The 18,957-nt window shown below is 49.6% G+C and overlaps 1 protein-coding gene across 1 annotated transcript in view; it reads left to right on the top strand.

Annotated features, from left to right (window-relative positions):
• Positions 1-11,232: 11,232 nt before the first annotated feature.
• The window catches only part of LRIG1 (leucine rich repeats and immunoglobulin like domains 1), a gene marked incomplete at both ends in the record, with an annotated part of 78,474 nt that continues 70,749 nt past the window's right edge, over positions 11,233-18,957 (top strand). Inside the window, 3 exon segments of the mRNA XM_079540111.1 lie at positions 11,233-11,242; positions 11,245-11,521; positions 11,523-11,846. Coding sequence (XP_079396237.1) covers positions 11,233-11,242; positions 11,245-11,521; positions 11,523-11,846 — 611 coding nt within the window.

Here is an 18,957-nt window from a genome sequence, read left to right as displayed (position 1 = left end):
AATGGGTTTTCAGGCACCTGCAAGGCACAGACATGGGTGCTCAGTGGCCATGGACAGTGCGTGACAAAAGCCCCATTTGCTCAGGAAGGTGGCTGTGCTCCAGCAAGAAAAAACACACTCAGGCTGGCTGCTCCATGCTGCACAGCCCCCTTGGCAGGCGGCATGGAAAATGCCAGCACTCACAGATATGGTCTCCAAGGAGGACAATTTCCAAAACCCAGAGCAGAGCAGGAGGGGCTGCTCAGCACCCACCTCCCACAGGGCAGCAGCTGGTGGCTCTGACATTGGGTTTGCCCCCAGCAGGTGCTCACCTCTAAAGCGCTATGCTATCTTATCCTATCATTTTCTGCTGTTTTATGGGAGAAAGAGTCCAGCCAGCTAAAAAATAAATAAGTGCAAAGTTAAGCAGAGGGATGCTTGCAAGTGATGTGATTTCACTTGGTTGTACAGTACCAAGGAGAGAACAGAGAACACAGAGAAGGGAGGTGGTTTCATTGTGGGAGGAAGCAGCTGGTAACTTCTCATCCCCACTCATCCCCAGTGCCCTGGAGCTGGGCACTGCCATGGCCAGGAGTGGTCACAGCAGTGGCTGCAACCGGCTCTGGGACCAGAACTGCTCAGAAGATCTCTATTCCCTTGCTGTCATGCTCACAGTCCCTTGATGGGGGATTCTGGGAATCCCTCCTGCGGTACTTCAGAGCCAAAAAGTGGGAACAGGAGAGAAGGATGGTACCAGGAAGGTACCACCCTGCAGCCGGTCCCCACCACACACACCTTCCCCAGCCCAAGCACATGCCAGCAGACCTTGCTGCTCTCTATCTAATGTATTCCATATGGAGCACACACCTCCAAAACATTACTTAAAATGGGAATAAATCCTTCACGAGACCTCCACGTGACAGATACCTCTTGATTGAGTTGCCAAGTGAGGAACTTTTATTTTAAGGAAAAAAAATCTACAATTAACCTATTGTCACCCCACAGCAGGGGGAAGCAATAAACTTTGTACGTCTGCTTTCCAGCCAAGCCCGAAAGGTTTATCCACCAGCCCTTCTTAGCAAATCTCCCCCGAGAGCTCTTTTGATACCTTGCGGATTTGTTAAACATTTATAACATGAAAGTGAGAATATTATATACACTGCCCCAGCATAAATCACAGGTCTGATCCTCTGTGTACAGAGAAAAGGGGAGATGGAAGGAGAAATGGGGTTCTAGGCTGCAAGGTGAATCAGCACAGAGGTTTCTCCGTCCCCCCACCAAGCAGCAATGTGCACAAAGGGGCTGTGAGAAGCTGGTGCTCCTCCAGCCCCTCCAGTTTTTCAAGTTTTACACCTGGGGAAAGAAGAATGAACAATCGCTGTTAGACGTCGTCAAGGTGAGAGCACAGGACATTTAAGAAGTGGAAAAACATCTGTTCAGCCCAGATAGAAACCAGATGGAGGTGGAGGGGGGTGGAGGACAGAGGCGAGAGGAAAAGCAGAAACGCGCTCAGGGAGACGGCTGCAGGAGAGGAGGGCTGCATGGAGATCCTCGTGCCCTTCCCAGGGTGAACAGCTCAGGGACTGCTTTCTGCAAAGGGCTTGCTGCTGGGACAACGACAGACATGGGGCTCGTTTCCAGGGCCAAAGATTCTTCTGGCAAAGGGTACACCAGATACTTTCTGCAGCAAGTGTGGGATTTTAAACAGTAGATTTGGCACTCTTCCCTAATCCTCTTTATCCTCACGTCCACAATCAAGTATTCCTCTTCTGCTTTAATGCAGCTTATTCTGGGGCTTTCAGAGACATCAACAAGGAGCTTTTATGGGTGTAGTAGGGGCAGTAAATGAAAATGATGCATGCCAGAGTGGATGCAGCAAGTAAAACCTAAAAGGGTACAGAAGAAGACCATGGCAAGGGCGCACGGATAACTTGGATGATGGGGGGAGTAATTTTGGGCACACAACAGAAAGTAAGAGCAACCAGAGGGCTGGAAATCCCCCAGGAGCAAGCCATCAGAATACCGGGGAGAAACAACATTGCAACACCCCTGATACTGGAGAAAAACATTACCAGGAACACACTAACTGTAGATGTGTCCGCAGTGCCAATAGCCAGGTTCGAAAGATCACTGAAACAAAAGCAAGATGCATTGAAAGTCACTTCCCAACTAATAAATGGATTCCTGCTGCTTTTACATCTGACTTTGCTCTCAGAGCCCATTTTGGCAAGCAGTGTAAATGCAAACAGGGAAAAAAAAGCAATATGTTTTCTTTTTAATCTCAGAAAGACGTCTCCAATAGCTTCAAACACTAGAACTGGTGAGCAATTTCCTCACTATACAGTACTTCCTACAGAAAAAAAAATACATTCGTCAAAACAAACTTTTTTGCAGGAAATGTTTCATTTTGGAGCCACTTTGGTCCATTTTTTTAAATGCAGCTGAGGTGTCCCATTTCTGGCAAGCACCAAAATTGAAGGTCCTTTCTTCTGTTGCTGTTAAAAATCAAAGTGTGGCTTGGGTTGGGAGGGAACTTAAAGATCGTTCAGCTCCAACCCTCTGCTGTGAGCTGGCTGCTCCCCACCGGTTCAGCTGCGCAGGGCCCCATCCATGGCCACAAGTGCCACCAGGAATGGGGCACCAAAGCTCTGGGCAGCTGTGCCAGTGAAGCCAAGCTGTGCCAGCCAAGGCTGCAAATAGAAAAAGGATCAAAATCACCACTAACACCAGCACCAAACAAAACCCAGTGTTGGAACTTGGATTTTGGACTCCTCATGGCAGGGAGATTGGACTCCATGATCCTTATGGGTCCCTTCCAACTCGAGATATTCTATGCTTTTATTCTATGAACTAAGTGATCTTTAATTCCATGATTCCAACCCAAACCATTCAATCACTCTAACTTGGTCACTGCAGTCTGGGAATTGTGTTGTTCAAATGTTTCTAGCATATTCACAGTGGAATATTTACTGCTACTTGCATGAAGCCTATGGAATTTGAGCTGGCACAGAAACATCCACCGCTGAATTCGGTTACGGTTAACCAGCAGAAACTCCCTGCAAAAGCTTTATTTGTCCTGAAAGAGCAGTCAAGCTGAGCAAGGAATTTTGGATTAACACAAAGTGACAATAGAAATGCCATCACTGTGCCCACCTAACACTTCTGCCCAAGAAAGACACCACAAAGAATGCAAGGAAAAGCCCAACTGCTGCAATAGCCACAGGGCAAGCAAGCAGCTTGCAGGTTGCTGCAGGCTCCACACAGCTCTCTCTCCCGCCTGCTTCCTCTCCGGCCGGCTCCCAATTTGTCTGCAAACCACAAGTTTAATTGGAGCTGGCAAGCGCTTTGACTTCAAAATGCACGTAACACCTGGAAGGCAGCGCTCAGGTGGAAGGGGGGAGGAAGCAGGATGACGGCCAAGAGCTTTGTCACGCTCTGGGCTGCCTGCATGGAGCTGCCCAGGGAAGGAGGAATCGGTAGCTGCAGGGCAGCTCACAGGCGCACAATGCATGGCTCTTGCTTTGCTGTCTGAAGGAGGATTTTTGGTCGCTTTCAGATGAATTACAAGACCTCTTTTGCAAGAAATTAATAAATAAATAGACGCACCCTGAAATGGTCGACAATTAATTCCAAGAACGAGGAGGAGGTGGTGATGAGCCACTGCTGGCCAAGCTCAGAGCTGGGAAATGGCCGAATGACCAGCAGCTGTGGGAGAGCATGGAGCCAGCTGCCAGCAGGCTGAACTTGTACCTGCGAGCCTGGGGAGCTGCACACCCAATTTGCTGCTTTTTGTGCGAGGAATGACGGTGACCAGGTCCGGCTGAGTCTTCTGAAGACCAGCTTAGGAGGACAGACGTGGATTCACCTTAAGAGATCGCCCCTCAGAGATAAGTTCTTACAATTCTGACCGGCGGCGGCTGAAGCAATGAGCAGAGCATTTCCCAGCTGAAAACCCAGTCCTCTCCTCTCTGAGAGTCTAAGAAACAACCTAAACCAGGAAAACATTGCTACAGTGCAAAAACATTTCTGCAGTGACACTGTTTTACCACACTGCATACACCTGAGAAGACCACAACTGCCGTATGCCAGTTTCCAATCCTAAATTTCAGCTTTTATTTTCAGATATTACATTGCTGAAAGCCCTACTCATTCCTTCAGAAGGTTTGTTTATCTTTATTTAAACAACATCCAAATAAGGAGCACTCAAACTTTGGAAGTCCTACGGCACAGAAGCGAGTTGGCCATTTCTGCAAGGCTTTCATTCAAAGCATTTAGCAAGTCTTTAATAACAGTCAACAACACATGAGAAATGCTAACAGAGGACAAACATTAAAAAAATAAATGGTTTGCAAGGTGCTCCGGCAACAGCCCTAGTAATCAATGCAAATCCTAGAACAGATTTTCTTCCCTTTGAAGGAAGCAGTAACTTCTGCATGCTTGCTACAAAACAATACAAAGGGATGCTGACATCTCCTTGGCCAATTAGACATCAGTCGGTGCAATAAGAAATCAAGTCACTGTTTTATTTTACTCCACTCCTACACATTGCATCCCACTTGTGTGGGGTTTTTTTTTTTCCTCCTTGCTGCATACATACATGCTTTTATCTGGTTAGTGTTATATTGAGTGGCTTTTTTTTCAACCTGGGCAAATTTTTCTGAACCAGATTTTGGAAAAAATCCCATCTGGAAAGTATGAGTGATAAGTGGGATTGTGACACTGCAGGATTGCCATGTGAAGGAGTAGACAGCTTTGTTCATTAAAAGAAATATTCTCAAGAACTTATGCAAGCAAGAGCAAGTGTAACAAAAGCATGCACTGAGCTGTCTCCCATTAACAGTGCAGATCAAATGTGCCAGTGCAACTGCTTCTGCTTTGCCTAAATAAATGCCTGGATCAGTCATCAAAGTAGGATTGTTTTCCACAATACACTTCCTTGAGCAACCCAGATAGCCTTTGTGTTGGCCCCAGTAATGATGTAATGGGAAAAAGTTACAGGCATTCTGTCAAAGCCATGCAGATTGCTCAAAATACTATTTCCCAAGGCTCCAGCTTCGCAGGTGCAGACTCAGCAGCCATCAAGACTCGCAATGATTAATGGCTTTTTCCAACGTGTTGCCTTATGCTAATACAGAGAGCTAACTTTTACTAAATTATGGATGATCAGTTAGTGGATTCTGGTCACCTGCAAGCTAAAATATGTAAGGAAGCTGTTGAAACTGGTGCAGCGTGGCTATCTCAGAAACAAGCCAGCCTAAGCTTTGTGTTACCTCCACATGCGACCCTCCTGTTACAATGCCTTCTACCCAGCTGTCAGAGGGAGATGCTTAGGAAAACTACGATGCCAGAGATAAAGGAAACCATTGGTCCATATCCAAGCCACTCAAAAATGTACTATAACTCCTCCTAAACATGTCCAAGACCGGACAGAAGCGTATCTAAAGTCCCAAGGAACATCTTGCATGGTGACACAAGCTCATACAATGCTGTAGCCCAGATAAAGTCACTCAGCAGTTATCAATACCAACAGAAGTGAACAAGGCAGCAAACAAAAACAGAAGCCATCTCCCTGCCCCCCAGGGGGGCTGGCAGCTCTCACTGACCCACCCCTCATGTTGTGGCTTGGGATCACCACAAATAAGCCAAGCGCTACCAGACTCCCCCAGTACTTCCAGCACGGCCCCAGAGCTATTCCTTTCTGTCTGAAACAGAGACAAGCTCTAGGGAACAGAAAACCCTCTGAACCACAGTCCTAGCACTTCTAGCAAAAGAGCAGCAAAAACATCATGAAAAAAGCACCCACTACCTGCAGAGATTTCCTCAAAGATCCTGTTAAGAATAACATCTTGGAGCAGTATGCACAGTGCCCAGCACACAGTAATTGATAGCTTGCAGCTGAGTTTTCTCCCCACAGGTGTAGCCCATTGGGAAAGGCTCTTCCATGAGGCACACCAGCATCCCATAAACCCTATAAATGCTGGAAGAGAAAGATGCATAGGTAACTTTTGCTTACAGAAGTGGCTTGGTAATGGTTCTGCGTTTCATCAAAGGGGTCTGATGGGTGATAAAGTAAGTAGGGGACAAGGGTGGTATTTTTCCTTTCCCTGCCTCCTCCTTTGGTGCTTCCTTTAGATGCTGCATCTCTTCTAGATTATCCTCACAAAGAACTTCTTCTAAATGCCCTGGATGATGCTGCTGTATGTTGCCCTAGCTGGGTGAGGAGGCTGTTGGCAAGTTCTTACTTTTGGGTGCTGGTTTCAGGTCTGCCTAGTTGTGGGGGGTGATGTGGTTATTGCCCACAGTAACCAGAACAGAGTCCTTCTATGCAGAGCAGGAGGAGAGTGACTGAGGCCTCTCAGCGTGGTATAGAAGCTAAAGAGCAGTAAGGAATCAATATTGAATTTTGCTTCTCTGGAGCAGCACAGCTGTGAGACTGAAAGCTCTCCATAGTTTTCTTGAATTTGGGAGACAAATTATAGCATACTGAGATATGTTCTTGTTTTGTTGAAAGCTTAGTGATGTCTGGGAAGGGGCTGGACGCTCTTCTGCCTCTTCATGCAGTGCTGCCTCCGGATCACAACCTGGTAACTGCTTTAACCTTGTTACTTCTGCGTGAGCTCTTGCATTACAATGTGCCTCACTGCAAAGCTGATGGAAAATGCATCTCAAAGGCGGAAGGAATATAATCCTCCTGGGATAGAACAGACACAGTCATCGTGCATCCCTGCAGCTTTCCATGGCCGCTCATGTCTGTGGCTACACCATGTGCCAATACCCAAATACCTACCACTGCATGCAAGGACAAAGCTGTCCAACTGCTGTGATGCTGGCATGAGAGCGCGCTAGGGACTCATTCTGTAAGAAGTCTGAGACAGTTACCATCTACTTGTTCCCCCCCTGTTTCTAATTAGGTATGGCACTGGCATAAAGCAGGGTCTGTGTCTTAAGTCTTCATCTGCTCCTCCTTATTCCCGCATGAAGTCATAATCCTTCATGTCATCCCAACTGTGTGCTATGGAAGTGATTTAGGATGTCTCAAAACAGAGCATAATGACCTCAGGTATTGAATAAATGGAAGGAAAAGAGCTCTTGTGTCACACACAGCTGGTAACAAGCAGAGGGAGATAGGGGAAAGAAACTGGGGAGAAGCTGATGTATCTGTGGAAGAATTTGAAGAACAGTCATGAGATTTTTACACATGGCAGATGTCTAAGATGTTTTGACAGATTCTTCTCAGAGCTTCTAAGTCACAGCAGGGCCCTGCCACATATTTTGTTCTTCGTATAATGATGCTGTGCCATTTGTATGGCAGTTTTGCTGCGCTCTTGGGTGGTACCAGCAGGATGAGAAGTGTGGTTAACAGTTGGCTTCGAGGGCCAAGCAGAAATATCAGCCTGCAGTTCAGTCCCTAGCCAAGAATGAGGCACTCAAGAACAAGGAAACATTTCTTTTCTGAACAAGGGATCAAAGTGTGATGGACAGACATTAATATCTTCCAGCCTGGTGAAGCAATGAGAGGTGGCTTGGTACTAACAGCTTGTGGTAATCATAGGGGCAGTGTCTGAGTACCAGTGGAAGTTGTCATGAGGTATCTTGCTATACTTCTACTGCAAAGCTCAACAGCTTAAAAAAAAAAAAATAATAAAAAAAAAAAGATAGCTTTGACCTGCAAAGCAGCTCTGCTCACCAGGCCCTTCCCAGCCTGGCTGTGGTGGACATTCTGCCATCATCTTCCTTCAGCTGTCGAATGGGATTTCAACCTTTGCCAGCAGGCACTGCTTGTGCAATTTACAGCTGAGCTTGCCTTGGAAACATTGCCAGGCAGAGACCACCCATGCTGATGGTGCCTAGCATGTAGCTATTAAATAATGCTGATTGCCTCTGAAGGGACATCCTGCGCTTACTCCATCTGGCTTTTTCTTACTCAGTAATAACCTTCTGAGTCCTGGCCCTTCTGATACTCCTAAATCTTTATTCTCTAGGCAGGGGCAGATGCCTCTCATGTTAGCTGGATCCCAGCTGCTTTCCTTCACTTCCATGATTTAATCTCTTGCATTCCTCTGGGGCTGCAAGAACCTCCTGCTTCCACCTCAGCTGACAGGTGAAAGCAATAAGTTACACCTTCTGATTATAGTTATTATACCAACTAATAGAGCTCTTCATAGCACAAACATTGCCAGCACCTGCCACTGGTGGGAAGCACCGCGTCTCCAGCCCTGCTCTTGCTGTCAGACTGGGCACAGACCTGCTGCCCAGAGCTGAGGAGTGAGCCCTGACACTGCCAGCTTGCACATAGGGCCACTTCATCTCTGGGCTTCAGGAAACTTCTGGATGTGGATCTGGAGCACAAGGGAACAACGATGCTGAGCTAGAAGGCACTGAGTGGGCTGCCAGCTGACTTCTGCCTTTTTTTTTTTTTTTTTTTTTTTTTTTTTTTTTTTTTTGCTCATCCTAACGGCAGGCACTGTTCTGCTGCTCACAGCCTCCTTTCTCTCCCCCTTCTGTCTCAACGGCAAATTGCTGCTGCGCCTTTCTGAGGCTGCTGCTGCGCTTTTCTGATTTTAAAAAGGTGAGAAGCTCTCATTATGCAGTTTTCAAACAAGCCCTTTAGGAAGGAAGGAGGAGTCAGAGGTGGCATCCGTGTGACAGAACAGGGACAGAGATAATTGGATGTCACTCTTTGCACCATCTTCTGCTGAATGCCTGTGTCAGTCCCAGACTGGAGGAGAAATTTAACTCAGTGCCTGTGTAAAATGAAACTATGGTAGCTTCTTAGGTGAACTTTAAAGTTAACTAAAGATAATCTGGTCTTGATTAAAGATGTTCCTGAAAGGCTAGAGTTCAAGCACAAGTCTCTGCTTTTGATAGAAGAAAAAGTTTATATGTCACCAAAGGTAAACCCTTAGGACCCTGAGCCCAAACTCAACTCTGCATCAGCACTGACCTTACACTTCATGATTCTTTCCTTTAATTCCCCCGTCATAGGCTGCCTTCTGCTAGGCTGAGCCTGAATTGCCCATAGCAGCAGTGAGGTGTGATGTCACCATCAGCCTCTGTTGCTGGGAGCTCCTGGGTCACATGCATACCTGCTATGTTTTCCAACCAGACCAGCTCTGAGCAGCAGGGTTGTGACCACAGACAGAGTGGCTCTGGATGGTGAGTAGCATCGCCTCATCCCTCCGGGTCTGAGGGATGCATAGCTATTAGCCATAGGATCAGCTGGTGCTGAGGTCCACTGTTAGCTCTGCACTGAATAATTGCTGTGATGTGCAGGAAGTGGGAGAGAGAATGTACGTTCCTAATTACCAGCACAGGGTCGCCTGAGGTGAGTGATCCATGGCTGCATTCCCATCTGTGCCACAGAAAGGGATGGTGCTTCTGTTCTCACCTCGGTTTGTCTTCTCTGTTTGGATTTCAAGCTCCTCAGGGCTCTGTCTTGCTGCATGTATGTACAGTTCCTTGCTTAATAGAGTCATGATCCAAAGTGAAGCCTGCGGGCACTCCTGTATATTATATCCTTACTAATTTCATAAGAGGTTGCAATCAAATTCCTTTATCGGGCAAAAAAAAAAAGTCCCAGAGAAGAATAAAGAAAGCTATTAAAAACTGAGGAACATTCTACTGAAGTAGAAATAATGGTACTTTGTCCCAAAATGTATAAAATATGTATTGCAATTAAATTCTCTATTGGCAAATTGCTCTACAATTAAAAAACACAGAAGCTTGAGTGAGGCAATTAGAATAATAGTAGTGTTAATTATAGCTTGATGGATTCTGCATGCTGTCAGCAATTACCTTCCAAGTGTGCACTTTCTGAACCGAATCCAAATCCACAAAAAGACACAACAGAATTAGAAATCTCTTCCGTGTTGGCATGCCTTTGCCACTTTAAAATTTGTTTTCCTAAATACTTTTGTAAGCAATTTAATTAGACTTAATGAGGTTCAAGGCAGAAGCATCCTCCACTCCGTACACAACTCCATAGCGCAGACTTGGGCTTTGGGGCAAGGCAGGAGCATTGTGAGTGTGCTCATTTCCCATCAAGTGCTGCTGGGGACTGATCCCCAATGCCTGTGCAATGTGATTTAGCATGGATCACAGAATCGTTTGAGTTGGAAGGGATCTTAAAGGCCAGCTGGTCCAACTCCTCTGCAGTGAACAGGGACACCTACAGCTCCATCAGGTGCTCAAAGCCCATCCAGCCTCACCATAGCTGTCTCCAGGCACAGGGCATCTGTCATCTCTGAGCAATCTGTTTCATTGCCTCATTTCCTCTTCCCCCCCCCCCCCTTATTGAAAAGTAACAACAGAACCTCCTAAGGCATCTCCCTTTCTTTCTTACAGCCACCCTTAAGATACTGAGTGGCCATTATCAGGTCACCCTGGTTGGTCGGGGCAGCAGCTGCTTTCTCTTAGTTTGTGGACAGCTTTCAGATAAATGGAAAGACTAAAGCCAAGTATTCTCCTATTTTCTCCAGTTCTTGGAGATTGAAACACAACCCTGGCCCACTGTGAATCTCTTTTCTTCTTGATGTCCTCCATTGGATTAACAAAAGCCTAATCCACAAGTTCTACCTCTACCTTAAAATAATGCCCATTGATTCTTTGGAGGTGTGCGGAGGTGTGGCAGCTGTCCTGACCCTACAGGATCATCGATACTGCTGAATGTCACTGGAGAAGGTGGTGGATGGGATGCCAGGGGGTCCTGGTGACCCAGAGGAAGCTCTTGTAGAGGCTTAGGTTTTCTATTTGGAACCCATCTGGATGTGATGCCAGGAGAGTGACCAGAAGCGTTGGATGCTCTAGGCTTAGTCCAGGAGCAGCCCCTGAGCAGCCGTGGGTGCCCTGACATTAGCTTTGCTGGTAATCATCTCGCTGCATCCATTGGATGAGTCATGTGCCACTGACTGGGTGGAGTGCTCTCCTACCCTCCAATGGTAGAATGCGGGGCTTTCAAACACTGGGTGAAGTTGGACAGCCGCTTGGGTTTAAGGTGAACCGCTCACGCTGTGTTCCTGCACTGCTTCCTTGCGGGATACGTCCGTGGGTGATGCTATAACATGGGGAAGGTTACACAGAGGCTGGGGGGACCTTTCGGGCCGGGTCCCTCCGGCGCGCAGTCGGCCGGAGAGCGATGGGCGCGGCCCCTTTAAGAGGAAAAGAGCCGGGGGGGCGATGGCCGCCCGCGTTCACACCTGGAGTGGGAAAGGGAGGCGGGCCTTAGCGCTTTTGATTGACGGGCTGCCGGCATCAATGAGGCGCCGAGTGGGGGGGCGATCCTGACCAACAGCGGCGCGCGCGGGCCCGCCCGCCAACCAATGGGCGGACGCGCGGGGGGCGGCGCGGCTACATGTTGCGGTGCAGCCAACGTGGGCCCGCGGCGAGCGGAGCGGCGGGGCCGGGACGGGGTGCGGGGTCCCGCGGGAGTGACGAGCGGGCGGCGGGCCGGAACCGGAGCCGGGCGGCGGCGGCGGCGGCGGCGGCGGCGGCAGCCGAGAGAAAGCGCTCGCGGCGGCGGAGGAGGGACCGCGGATCCGCGCCGCCTGCGCGGCGGATGCCCTGAGCGCCCCGCGGGGCCGGCGGCCGAGGCGATGGCGCGGGCGGCGGAGCTGCGCTGAGCGCTCGGGGCGCCGCCAGCCGGGACCGCGTTCCGCTCCGCTTCGGACCTTCGCCGGTGCCGGATACAAAATGGCGGTGGTGCCGTCGCGGGGCGGCGGAGGCTCCGCGCTGCCGCTGCTGCTGGCGGTGCTGCTGGGCTCGGCCGCCGCCTGCCCCGACGGCTGCGTCTGCGACGGGGAGCGGCTGCGCTGCGGCGGGCTGGGGCTGCCCGAGGTGCCCCGGGAGCTGCCCCACGGGCTGCGGCACGTGTGAGTATCGCGGGGCCGCTGGCCGCGGGCGGGCGGGTGTTTGAACGGTGTTTTTACCGGCCGAAGAGGCTCCGCTTTCTCCGCGCGGGGGGCGAGGAGAGCGGCGGTGCCGTCCGAAGCGGGGGTCCCGCTGCGCTCCGCCGGAGCCTTATTTGGGCATCTCCGAGGGGCAGCGCCCGGCCCGGCCCCGCCGCGCTGCCCTAATACGGGGCCGGGCTGCCCCGCCGCGGCTCTGAGCGCCCACTGCGGCACCGCGGGGCGGTTTGGGGTGGTTTTGTGGAAAACGAAGGGTTTGCCAAATGAGCTGCAAGCTCTGACTGAGGCTAGCTGCCGCCCTGCTGGCCCTCGGTTCGTCTCTGCTTGTTGAGGTCATTGGTGTATCCCTGTGCTGAGAGTTACGGCCGCGGATTCACTGTGAGGTTTTCCTTCAAAGTGTTAGGAAGGATTTAGGCTCGTCCCTCGGGTGCTGCTGCGGACTTCAGAGCTGAACCCGAGTGCTGACAGCGCTGTGCATCCATGGTTGTGGTGTGATGAACAGCGGGCATCTCTGTGTGCGTAGTTGGGCAGAGATCCGTGCCCCTCGCTGGTCGGTAAGCCTGGAATTGAGCATCCAGAAAGGGAGAGGGGAAAACGGCCTCAGCTCTTTTGCACCAACGTACGGATGAATGAGGAGCATCTATTACAGCAGTGAGTTGTATAGGTTCAGCTCTGGCAGGAGGGAGAAATCACTCAAATATTGCTGCAGACCATCCAGCTTCCTATTAAGAATGATGAGGGGCTGTCAGACTCTCTCTGCATTCCCTCCTTTTGGCTGCAGAAATACTGAGTTTGACCCGCAATTCTCAGGGGTCGCTAAGAGGAGGCTGTGGCTGCCTGCTCACCTGTTGCTCTGCACTCCTGCTCAGCATTGGGCACTGTCCAGTGTGGTTCTTCATCTCAGCATAACTCCAGAATCCCCACGTGCCTTGTAAAAATAGGACAGTGCGTCTTGTTTAGCACAGGGAAACGCATTAATAGCCTGGTTTGACCGAATTTATTGTGTTTTTTGGGAGTGTGAATGCCCAGGAGTGTCTTTTTCATATGGAACAGATTTTGGAATGTCTTTGAGTTCAGTGAGTTTTATTGGTAAAGTAATCGCTTATATAAATCTGCTGCCTGGGAGCTGTTGGACTTGTAGCCACTTTAGCAAGATATGGTTTGTCATTTTGTAAATAGTAAACTAACAGAAGAATTGGCTAAGGTGGAATTTTTCTATCTGCCAGTGCACGATTCAGAGCTTTTTTTGCCCTTGTCCATGGCTACTATTAAACAAACAAAAAACCCTAAGAGTTTAAGCTACCGTGAAAATTTTTGCATTTTAAAGTAAGGTTGTTTGTGTTGCTTTTTTATGATTCCCAGACTCACCAATGCTAATTCTGGGTGTGGAAGCAATGGGACAGGGCTGTGTGCATGCACCCAGGCTAAGCTCTGCTGGTGGCATCGCTCATAGGAACTCGCATGGAGATCCCGTGTTCAGTGGCTTGCGCTGGTGTGTCCTCACTTTACTGAGTGCTTTCAAAAATCCCTCCTTAGCAGTTTATCTGTTTTTTTTCCCCCCTCTAATTAGTGTCCCGGTGCTCAAGCAGTGCTGGATTAGTTTTCAGTGTGTTGAGATAAAGCTTTTGTGTGGACTGCAGGAAACTCTGCACACTGGGGAGGGTTGTGCACCACCCTAATCGCTGCGTATTTTGTCAACAGGGCTATCAGTGCCCAGGAAAAACAGTGGGAGCTTTTGAAACTATTGTTATTTCTTCCTTGGCAGCAATTCTTGCCGTTGATTTTTCTCTTTGGCTTTCAGAGGGCAGAGCTGATGCACAGAACGGCAGCGTGCTGAGGTCGCTCACAGCCAATGCAGAGTGGCACGGGTTGGGGTTCTTGAGAGGAACAGCACTGCACAGCCAGCTGCAGCACCTTGTGATGGTGCGTGACCCACACAGCCCTGGTATGAACACCCAGCTGACTCGGTGCAGGGTGCTGGTGGCTGTGTGCAGTGCGTGCACTCTTCTGTTGTGCTGTGCTAGAGCTGGTGTTGTGCATGTGAGTGCAACAATGATTCAGCTCAAGAAGGGATGAGTTGATCCAAGCTTTGTGGGCTAGAGCAGCCCAGAAGGACTGAATGTAAGGGCTGCAAAACAGAATAAAAGAATGAAATGCTTGCATCTCATATCTCCAGTAACAGTTGAATGAGGAGGGAGTTCCCTGCCCTTGGCTGGTTGTGGACATGGGGTGCTGAGTTATGGCAGGGTCTGTGCAGGTGCTGCTCTGAGCTGTCCCAGGAAGATGAATTTGGGTATGGTTCCATTGCCCTGAGGCTGTCTGCCTGGCACTGCTGCTCTCACCAGAGCACCTGGGTGCTGCTGGGAGTCCTGTGGGTGCCTGGCCGCAGGCATTTGAGCTGGGAGCCTGGGACAGAGCCCTGCTGTGTTCAGGAAACCAGAATGCCTGTGCTCAAAATTCCAGATTAATTTTTTTTTATTTTTATTTTTTTTATTAAACTAGAGCCAGCTCTTGTGAGCACAGCAACAGTTAAAGCAGCTTCCTTGGCTGGAGGAGGTACTGAGGGATGAATGTGGAGGTGTTGCAGGAGGAAAGTTTCTGGCAGTTCCAAGCCTGCTGCAATAATGGGACACAGATGAAGCAGCCATTGCTGGGGGCTGATTTTTGGGAGGGGGCTGCTGGGTCAGGGTGATGGCAGAGCCTGTCCTCGCAGCGCTGCACGCTTGCAAAAATCCTCCCTGACTGTGAACATGTGTCTGGGATTCGCTGCCCACCCCCAGCATGCCATGACATTTATTGGCTCCCACTGGAGAACAGCAGCGAGCCTTCATCTGCTGTCTGATCTTCGTGTCTTAATCCTGAGCTGAGCCTCGGCTGGGAGGAGTGATCCCACCCGGACTGGGGTTAGATGTGCACGTGAGATGAGATCCGTAGTGCAGATCTGAAGCCCTTCTGACTGTTGCACTGAAGTCTGCAGGACCCCCGCAGCCACCTCCCTATTTCTCTCTCCTTTTGAGAAGCTTCTGGCATTTAATCACTTTGAGGCTTTTCCCTCTGCACAGCGACTGCAATTTGAAACGCGAGGGTCCCCTACAAAAGGAGAGTGCTCAATGGGCTGTGTTAATATTCAGTGCCTTTTACAATGCAGCATGAAAAGGGGAGAATGGATGGGCTGGAGGAAAGGGGAGGGAAGGTTCCCAGAGCGGGGACGAGAAGCCCAGTAGGCATCAGAGAACTGAACACACAGCAGTTGTTCTCTAGGAAAACCAACCTTGATGATTTTGTAGCGGCTCAGTATTGTGACTTTGCTTTGCAAACTGCCCTGCAGATGAGTGAGGCTAAAGGGTGACTGAGCCTTGCAGGAGCTCAACCTGGAGTCTAGGGCTGAAGAGATGAGCTATGGGGCTGCATGCCTTCTCCCATCACTTGGGTTTCCCCTTGTGCAGCCTAGCCCCATGCCTTCTGGCACAGCCACCCCATTCAATGCACAGTGGGTGCTTGGAATCTGCAGTGCTGCCTTTGGCTGTTGGCTTCTTCCATCCCTCTCAGAGAGTTTGGAGCTTTGCCTCGAGTTCTGCATGGTGCGGTGCTTCCCAGTGGCTCCCATCTCTCAGCACCCAGCTCAGATAAGACCTTCTGCATTGTCCTGCATGTCAACCACACCCAGAAATCCCAATCAGGCTGCGGGGCTTTGCACTGATTCTGCTGTCAGACACCTCAGATTGAGTTAGCTCAGCTCATCAGTTTTTAACATCATCATTCTGTGCTGCTAACCTAATCACGCAGTGTGACTCCTTGTTTTGCAACGTGGAGCTGATGGGATCATTTTTTTTTTTTCCTCCTGCAATGCACTCAGCTGGAGTCAAGGACCAGGATGCTGTTTTGCTAACGCAGAACGCGAAATGCATTTTATTGTTGGAGCTGAGTCATCCATTAATAGTTAACCAAATCCTGAGCTGCAGCTCGAGTCCTTCACCCCAGCCAGTGCCAGCTTCAGCCCAGGACTACAACGTGTGGAGTACGTTACACTCCCTCATTATCTTTTCAGCACGTTGTCTCTCCAGCCACAGCTGTGTAATTTTGAGGAAGTCTAGAAGCAGGCCCTGCTATTTGGGGGCACCCCTCAGGGTGTGCTGGGTGTGCTTTGGTTGTTGGTTGCATTTTCAGTTTGAGCAGGGGCTGAAGTACAGGCAGCCAGCTGGTCTGTGGCAGGCTGGGAAATCTGCAGAGATGTAGTCTTAAATGCCTTGCTCTTGAACTCATCCGCTGTGCAAGCTGTGTGCTGAGAGCATTTCCCTTTCAGTGAAGGTGCCTATTTTTAGATGAATCCTTCCAGATTAGAAAATGCATACCTTGAGTTCAGTGGAAATTTGGCTGTGAAACCCTGAAATGAGATACTGCTCTCCAGACCACCTCCTCCAGTTGGCAGGCCCTTGCTCAGTGCAGAAAAGCAGGACAGGCCCTCAGGTGCATTTGGACAGTTGCTTCCTCCAGCAGAGAGATGCAAATCGGGCATCACAGTATTTTTGCAGTTGCCCAAAGCCTGTGCTTGCTGATGGCTGCCCACCTGGATGGAGCACACTTGTCTCTATGCTGCAGTGCTTGCTGCCCTAGCATTAGCCATCAGTGCTGGCATCTAAGCAGGCTTTTCCCTGCTTGCAAGGCTTGCTGTGCTGATGGGTGGCTTCCCCACGGTGCTTGGGCAGCACTGGTGCGGCAGCAATCCCTGTGGGTAGGGGAGCTGCTGGTCTGTAAATTGTATTGCGGGTAATAAAATGGCTATCAGAGGAAACTGCCTGGCTGGAGGCCCTGTGAAAAATCACCCCCTAAATGTGTTCCAGTTGTCCAAACATTGCTGCCTATCCGTCCTCCTTTTTGTGTTTGTGAACTGGGGGGAAGATGGGGAAAGCTTGCTCTGCCTCCTCTGGTGTTATGAGCGGTCCTGAAAAGCTTTGCTTAGTTTTCCAGAGCTTATTTTAAGTGATACTTGGCTGGGCAATTGCTCAAGAGCTGCAGAAAAGTACTAGCCACCTTCCTTTAGCATGGGTCTTTATATTAAAATAAGTGAAAAAAAATTAAATCTGGGGCTTCCTCTCACCCCCCCTTTTGCCCTGGTCTGACCTTGCCAGGAAGCCTTTGTCTCCTCTGGAACCAGGAGTAGACTCAGAGCAACACAGGGTAAAATGGAGAGATTTGTCCTTTTGTAGGAGATTTAAGCAAACCATATGATGTTTCACTTTGAAATGTCACAGTACTTTCCACTCTTGCTTTGCTAAACATGTTTTTGTGCTGTTCCTCTCTGTGTTGCTCTGTAAACAACTCCATTCCTCCCAACAAGTCTTAAGTAAGAATTCTTGGCTTTCAAACGCGTTTTGGGTTTCTTCTGAAATATGGCACATAAGTGCTGCATTAAACATATACATCTTATTCACGTGTTTAGGCCTCTCCTATATGGAAGTGTGTGAGAGTTGTTTTTGTTTGACAGAGCTGTAAACTTTGTCCTGCTTCCCACTCTCCAACCTTTGTCATTGAGTAGATCACTGCCCAGAAGTTGTTGAGATTGGTGAACTTAGAGGACTTGGATGACTCTGCATTCATAAGAGCAGACGAATTACCTTTGCTTTCCTTGTTAGCAGGTTAGGAAATGGCTTATCATAATATTGTGGCCAGGCAGATTCAGTTCTCCTGTATGAGCAGGAAGCTCCTGGAGTGGGAGGAGATCTGCAGAGCTGAGACCTCACCCTGCATCCTGATTGCTCTTGTCTTGCGTATCATCATTGGTTGGTGGCCTCCTGAACAAGAAGCTGCTGGCTGCCTCTCCAGTCAGTGCGATCAGCTCCTGGACTTCTGGTAAATGTATTTATCTGTGGGGCTCAGCCCAGCTCCCCAAGGAAGCTACTTGGCTTTTTGATGTCTTGTTGAATTGAACCCTTTCCAGGAGTTCTGATTTCATTCGTACTGAACTTATCAGTGGAGATGTGTGCTGGTCATTGGGTTGATTTGCTTGGATGGAAGGCTGTATGGATATGGCAGAACGTGTTGGGTTTGTGCTGTCTACTTCAAATAACAGTTGGCTCTAGCTCTACCTTCTATAATGGCCTCCTTGAGGCAGTTACCAGCGGTGATACCGCCTGCATTCTGGCCTTGCTGGGGCCCAGTATGGTTGTTCCTCCATGCAGTGCTGCCCAGGTGATCGGGAGCCGCAGCAGGAAGTGTTTCAGCCAAAGCAGCAAGACTTTGTGATGGTCATGGCCACAGCTGGGAACAGTTTTGTCAACTTTCTGCTCCCTGCTTGGAGGAGAGCTTCCAGGAAGAGGACTGTGTGCCTCCAAGCCTGTGAGCATTGAGCAATTGCCCTGGGTGCCTGCATCCTCCCAGCCCGGCAGTACTGCTGCATGTGCAGATGTGCTGGGCACGCAGTCCTGCTCCTTGGGCTTTACCAGTATCCCTAGGGAAAAGGTAGAGCTGTGCAGCAGCATGGCATCCCTGGGTGATGCTGGATAGCAGCCTGAGCTGTTTACTGCTGTGCTGCTTGCTCCCAGTCTATTTCCAGCACTTGTGTCTCAAGTGCTAGCACTTTGTGGTCTGCTCTACAAGAGCGTTATGAGCTGTCCTTTTAGCTGGCAGGGGTGCCTGTGCTCCAGCTCCCGCACTTCTTGTTTTCCTTGGACTGTGACAGTTTTTCCGTAGCACCTCACTGAAAGCCCCAGATGGCAATTCCCTTCCTGCAGCACCAGTGCTCCCAGTTAGCTGCTGCTGTACTCCCAGCCTGGCTCCCTTGCTGCTTGCTTCACCTCTGGCTGCAAGCACTCTGCCAGCTCTCAGGTGAGGTTGTGCAGCTCCCTGTGCAGAAGTTGTAATGCCAGCACACAGCTTGTTCTGAAGCAGACTGTGCGTGTTGAAGCTGTGCAAGCTTGACATTCAACTTCTTCAAAAGTCAAAATAACAAAAATCTACCTTTGTGGAGGAGGAGATGGCAGCTACAGTTCTTGGGCTGCATGTGCTAATTAAACCGCAAGGCTTTCTGTTTGTGAAAGACATGGCTAAAATAAGAGAACAATTCATGCAGGCTGCA

Source organism: Tetrao urogallus, assembly GCF_951394365.1.
Source record: "Tetrao urogallus genome assembly, chromosome: 10".
NCBI lineage: Eukaryota > Metazoa > Chordata > Aves > Galliformes > Phasianidae > Tetrao > Tetrao urogallus.
Note: the sequence above shows the minus strand (reverse complement) of the source record. Positions and strands in the feature narration are given on the sequence as shown.